Source organism: Jaculus jaculus, chromosome 4, assembly GCF_020740685.1.
Source record: "Jaculus jaculus isolate mJacJac1 chromosome 4, mJacJac1.mat.Y.cur, whole genome shotgun sequence".
In the NCBI taxonomy this organism is placed as follows: domain Eukaryota; kingdom Metazoa; phylum Chordata; class Mammalia; order Rodentia; family Dipodidae; genus Jaculus; species Jaculus jaculus.
The window spans coordinates 159,841,226-159,847,527 of NC_059105.1; the positions used below are offsets into that span (position 1 = coordinate 159,841,226).

The 6,302-nt window shown below is 46.0% G+C and overlaps 1 protein-coding gene across 1 annotated transcript; it reads left to right on the forward strand.

The window, feature by feature from the left end:
• Nucleotides 1-1,089: 1,089 nt before the first annotated feature.
• Wdr5b (WD repeat domain 5B) lies at nt 1,090-3,211 on the forward strand. The gene has a single exon (XM_004666838.2). It carries the CDS (start codon nt 1,170-1,172, stop codon nt 2,160-2,162), a length of 993 nt encoding a protein of 330 aa, XP_004666895.2. The 5' UTR covers nt 1,090-1,169; the 3' UTR covers nt 2,163-3,211.
• The last annotated feature ends 3,091 nt before the right edge of the window (nt 3,212-6,302 follow it).

A 6,302-nucleotide genomic window follows, 5' to 3' on the forward strand; every position in this document is an offset into this window, starting at 1 on the left:
GTTCGTCAAGTAATGGCACCCCTGGGGCTTGCTAGTCAGTCTGGCTGGATGTGTTAGCCCTAAGTTCAATGACCCTGTCTCAAAAAATTAAAAAACAACCATAAACAATTGAAGACACCCAAATGTCTTCTGTTGTCTTCATAGGCACATGCACGCTCCCCTGAATGCTCCAATATCTATAGAAACTATACTGAAGTCCATTTTTAATATTTGAGAGAGGATAGGCCCTGCAAGGCCTCCAGCCACTACAAACTCCAGATGCATGCGCCACTTTGTGCAGGTGGCTTGTGTGGGTCCTGGGGAATTGAACCTGGGTCCTCAGGCAAGCCATCTCTGCAGCCTCAAGTTGGCGATAGAGCATGGGCGTGCCAGGGCCTCCAGAGACATGAGGGTTTGTAAGCCTGGGGACACTCGGAAACGCTGCGGGGGTGCGCGCCTGTGGTCCGTGCTTATCTCCTATGGAAGCTTGAACCATAATGCTTTCAGGCAGGTTTGCTGAAATCTCCAGCCCCGGGTAACACTCGCTTTCAAAGACAAGCGTACGTTATTTAATTCTTCCCAAACGTCTTCAAGAACATTTTCCACAAGTCTTCCAGTCTGAGCCGGGTTCTGTCCCGCAGGCGCCTGGCTGTCCATGGAAGGGCTGGGGAAAACAGCCTTGGAGCCCCACGCCCATGGAATCGCTAGGCTGAGCCCAGGGTTTGCGCATAAAGGAACACCTGGAGGGGACGGTGGGGCTCCAGACGGCGCGCCTTCTCTGCGCAGGCGCGGCTCCGCAACTGCCATTGGTCGCCGGCCCTCCCCGCTTCGCACATGCGCTCCGCGGCCCTGACTTCCGTTTCCGGCCGCTGCCTGCGCAGGTTTTTGTCGGTGCTCGTGAAGTCTGTTGAGGTGGTGGTTTGGGTCCCCCCTCCTCACTCCCAGGAGGTCCTCGTCCCGTGTCGGGTGTTCTCGATTCCCAGACACCGCGCGGCCGGGGGAGGGCCGTGCACTGGAGGCCCGGTCCCCACGCGGACAGCCCACGGCGCCCCGGGCCCGCTGTGGTTGCACGCTCCAGGGGTGGGCGTGGGTGGGTGCGCGAGCCGTGCTGCGCGTTCGGGAGCATCCAGATGACGGGTGCCACAGCAAAACGCGGGTGGCTTTGAACCACTGCGCGGTGCCCAGCTACCATGGCCGCCCCGGATCCGGGAGACTCCGGGGCGCAGCAGGCCCTCTCTGCCTCTGCCAGGCAGCTCCAGCCAGCTCGTGAAATGCCCAATTATGCCCTCCAGTTTACTCTGGTGGGGCACACGGAAGCAGTATCGTCAGTTAAGTTTAGTCCTAGCGGAGAGTGGCTAGCAAGCTCCTCTGCTGATAAACTGATTATAATTTGGGGAGCATATGATGGAAGATACGAGAAAACGCTACATGGTCACAATCTGGAGATATCAGATGTTGCCTGGTCATCAGACTCCAGCTGCCTTGTTTCTGCCTCAGACGATAAAACTCTTAAGATATGGGATGTGAGAGCTGGAAAATGCTTGAAAACACTAAGGGGGCATAGTAATTTCGTCTTCTGTTGTAATTTCAATCCACCGTCCAACCTCGTCGTATCCGGTTCCTTTGATGAGAGTGTGAAAATATGGGAAGTGAAAACGGGAACGTGCCTGAAGACTTTGTTGGCTCATTCTGACCCAATTACTGCTGTGCATTTTAACTGTAGTGGGTCCTTGATAGTGTCGGGTAGCTACGATGGTCTTTGTAGAATCTGGGACGCTACATCAGGACAGTGTTTAAGAACACTTGGTAACGATGAGAACCCTCCTATTTCCTTTGTAAACTTTTCGCCAAATGGGAAGTATATTCTCATTGCAACTTTGGACAATACCCTTACGCTGTGGGATTACAGCAGAGGCAGATGCCTGAAGACATACACAGGTCATAAGAATGAAAAATACTGCATATTTGCCAATTTTTCGGTTACTGGTGGAAAGTGGATTGTGTCGGGTTCAGAGGATAACCTTGTTTACATTTGGAATCTTCGGACTAAAGAGATTGTTCAGAAATTACAAGGCCATACAGATGTTGTGATCTCAGCAGCATGTCATCCTACAAAAAACATCATTGCGTCAGCAGCATTAGAAAATGATAAAACAATTAAACTGTGGATGAGTAGCTACTGAACTCTGGAAACCAGCTGGTAAAGCCAAGATAGCAAGAAAAAAAAAATTGAGATATTTGAAAAGTTGATTTCATTGAATTTCTGCATGTTTTTGTATTTCTTTTAAAGTGACCTTCAATTGTAAGAATTTTGAAACATACATTTGCAAAATTAAGACAGTTGTAAAAGCGAGTGGAGCATCGGTAGCTTCCAGCTCCTAATCTGGAGGCCTGTTGTCTCTTAGGATTCTCATGTGTTTCTTCCTGGACAATTCCCCATCCTGTTCCATTTAATGACTCCTATTCATCTTTATAGCTCTGGGTTTTTCTGCAGAGAAAGGACTCAAATATTTGAAGTATAATGAATAATTTCAGTCCTAACTTGTAACATATTTATTTTTTCAAGGTAGGGTCTTACGCTATCCCAGGCTTGCCTTAAACTCACAGCGATCCTACCTCTGTCTCCAGAGTGTTGGGATTAAAGGCATGTGCCACCATCATGCATGGCTCCAAATACATGTTAGTAATGAGTTCTGCAAACTATCATATTAAAAGTTATCTGGGCTGGAGAGATGACTTAGCGGTTAAGCACTTGCCTATGAAGCCTAAGGACCCTGGTTCGAGGCTTGATTCTCCAGGACCCACGTTAGCCAGATGCACAAGGGGCGCATGCGTCTGGAGTTCATTTGCAGTGGCCAGAAGCCTTGGTGGGCCCATTCTCACTCCCTCTATCTGCCTCTTTCTCTGTCACTTTCAAATAAATAAAAATGAACAACAACAACAAAAAAGTTATCTAGCCCTAGCCTCACATGCTAACTTTATTTACACACAGAGATAAAAGCCAGAGAGATGGCTTAGTGGTTAAGGCATTTGCCTGTGAAGCTAATGGACCCAGGTTCAATTCCCTGGTACTCACATGAGCTAGATGCTGAAGGTAGCACATGCATATAGTTAGTTTATGGTATAAAGTATCAGACAAAAAAAATATAGACAGTGCTTTCTGCCCACTATACTTACAGAGACCTAAAAACCATGCCAAAATGTAAAATAAAATCTAGACTTTAAGAAATAACTGAGTTCTGGATAAATTGCTTAATGGTTAAGGCACTTACCTGCAAAGTCAAAGGACTCAGGTTTGATTCCCCAAGACCCACATAAGCCAGATGCACAAGGTGCTGCATGTGTGTGGAGTTCGTTTGCAGCAGCTGGAGGCCCTGGAACACCATTCTTACTCTCATCTGCCTCTCTGTATCTCTCAAATAAATGCATAATACAAAAAAAAAAAAAAAAAACTGCAAAAGAGTGAGAAGGGCTGGAGAGATGGCTTAGCAGTTAAGGTGTTTGCCTGCAAAGCCAAAGGACCCAGGTTCGATTCCCCAGGACCCATGTTAGCCAGATGCACAAAGGGGGTGCATGCATCTGGAGTTCATTTGCAGGGGCTGAAGGCCCTGCTGTGCCCATTCATTCTCCCTCTCTCTCCATCTTTCTCTGTCAAATATATGAAAAGAGAGAGAGAAGAAAAAAACAAACTGGCCAGGAATGGTGGCACACATCTTTGGAAGGCAGAGGTAGGGCTGATGTGAGTTTGAGGCCACCCTGAGACTACACATTGAATTCCAGGTCAGCCTGGGTTAGAGTGAGACCCTAGCTCACAAAACAAAAACAAAAATCCCTCAGGTTTAGAATTTAGAAAACCAAGGAGATAATTTCCTTTTGGTCCTAGAGTATTTAATGCTAATCAGGGTGCTGATGGGACTGGAGCAAAGAGAGAAACTGGGAGGAGGCAGAGTTGCCTGAAGAGAGGGCTTTGAAGGTGTCCTAGGGAGATGGGCTGGGGAGGTTAGTGTAGTGGGGCCCTGTACGGGTTGTCTAGTGTTTCACATGGAGATAAGAAATCATGTTGGAGCCACGATGTTACAATCTTAGAGAGGGGGCTTTGGATCTCCCAGGTGTTAGCTCCAATGGAGAGCTGTTTTCCTTCCAGACAGGTGAAGGAGGGTGTAGGAAATACCGCAATAGCTGTTGCTTCCACTGTGGAGTCTGGGTTTATTTGCAGGGAGGAGAGGAGCTCCGAGAGGGACAGTAACACCACAGTAATATAACTGAAAGCAACCAGGGCAAAAGTGCCTTCCTGCTGCTTTTATTATAGTGCTATTAAGTCTCATCTGCTTGGCAAATTCTGAGGACTAAATTGGAATTACTAGTAGGGAGCCGGGTGTGGTGGTGCACACCTTTCATCCCAGCACTCAGGAGGCAGAGGTAGGAGAGTCACTGTGAGTTCGAAGCCATCCTGATACTACATAGTGGATTCCAGGTCAGCCTGAGCTAGTGAGACCCCACCTTGAAAAACAAAACAAGAACAACAAAAAAGAATTAGTAGGGTATGATTACTAAGATGGTAGAGTATTTTGGAAGATGTATAATCAGTTAGGGGCATGCCTGAGATTCTTTTATTTATCTTTTTTTCTTTTTTTGATGTAATCTAATTCTGGTCCGGGCTTAGCTTGGAATTAACTATATAGTCTCAGGGTAGCCTCGAACTCATAGCGATCCTCCTACCTCTGCCTCCTGAGTGCTAGGATTAAAGGTGTGCAATGCACCACCATGCCTGACTCGAGATTCTTTTATTTTTATTTATTGAGAGAGAAAGAGGGAGATAATGGGCACAGCAGGGTGTCTAGCTGCTGCAAAGGAACTCCAGATGCATGTACCAACTGCATCTGGCTTACATGGGTTATGGGGAATTGAACCTGGGTCCTTTGGCTTTGCAGGCAAGCACCTTAACCGCTAAGCCATCTCTCCAACCCTGAAATTCTTTGTGTATGTGAGTGCAAGTGTGTGTGTGTCATGGTGTGCATGTGGAGGTCAGGATGGAAGGTGTTGGTCTTCACCCTCCACCCTGTTTGAGGCAGGGTCTTTTGTGAGCTACTGCATTCAGCAGGCTGACTGGTCAGCAAGCTTCTAGTCTCACTGCAGGAGCACTGGGAATACAGACAGGCCTCCCTGTTGCTGTGTCCAGCTTTATGTGGGATCTGGCAATCCAAACTCAGATCCTCATGCTTGTGAGGTGAATACTTCTCCCACTGAGTCTTTCCCCAGCCCAAGAAACTTAAATTTAGCCCATAAAGAAATAGCCACTGAAGCTGGGTGTGGCAGCACATTCCTTTAATCCCAGCAGTAGGGAGGCGGAGGTAGGAGGATCTCTCTTGAGTTCAAGGCTAGCCTGAGACTACATAGTGAATTCCAGGTCAGCCTGGGCTAGAATGAGACCCTACCTCGAAAAGCCAAAAAATAAATAAATAAATGTATGTTACTGAATAGAAAATGAGGGGCTGGAGAGATGGTGCAGTGGTTAAAGGTGAATGCTAACCTGTGGACCTGACTGAATTCCCCCCATCAATCTATGTAGCCAGATGAGTGTTTGAAGTGTCTCGAGACACTGACAAAGTGCCCCCCGCTCCCACAAACACACACAAGCACACACAACACCCAGCATGCAAATTAAGTGAATAAAAAATTTAAAACCACATACAAATAAATTTGAAAAATTACAATGAAAAAATGTAAATTCTTACTGTATGTTAAAAATCACGAGCTTTGGTGTAATGAAACTTTTATTACAATAAATCTACAAGGTACAACACTTTCAAATGCTCCTTAGTAGTTAAAAATAGCATTACTTTATGAAACAAGGTTCCTTTTTTAAAAAGTACATTAGACTTTAGCCATATTTAAAACACTGAAGTAGAGAGGCATTCCAAAATAACCAAGAAAACTTAAGTTTCTAAAACATATAGGATACAATGCATTGTGATAATAAATTTGCAAGTGGTAAAAAAATCAAAGAATTTGATGCATAAAGGGAATCTAAGGTGACACTCTAGGACACATGTGAAGCCACAGGGAAACTACTGTGCTCTGTTTTACCAAGTGTTTTATTCGAGTTCCCAGACAGCCTCTTAAATCGTGGTCATAATGCAGGAGAGCTAATGTGTTGTGATGGCTGTAATGATATGTCAATCTGGTTAACACCAGTGAGAATACGCGCAAAGTTTATTAACGGAAGCCAGCATGCCCACCTAAATAAAACTACTTGACGGCACAAAGTGAAAGCTAGAAATGAAGTCCACACTAGGTGTAAATGCTTAGCTTTCATACTGGAG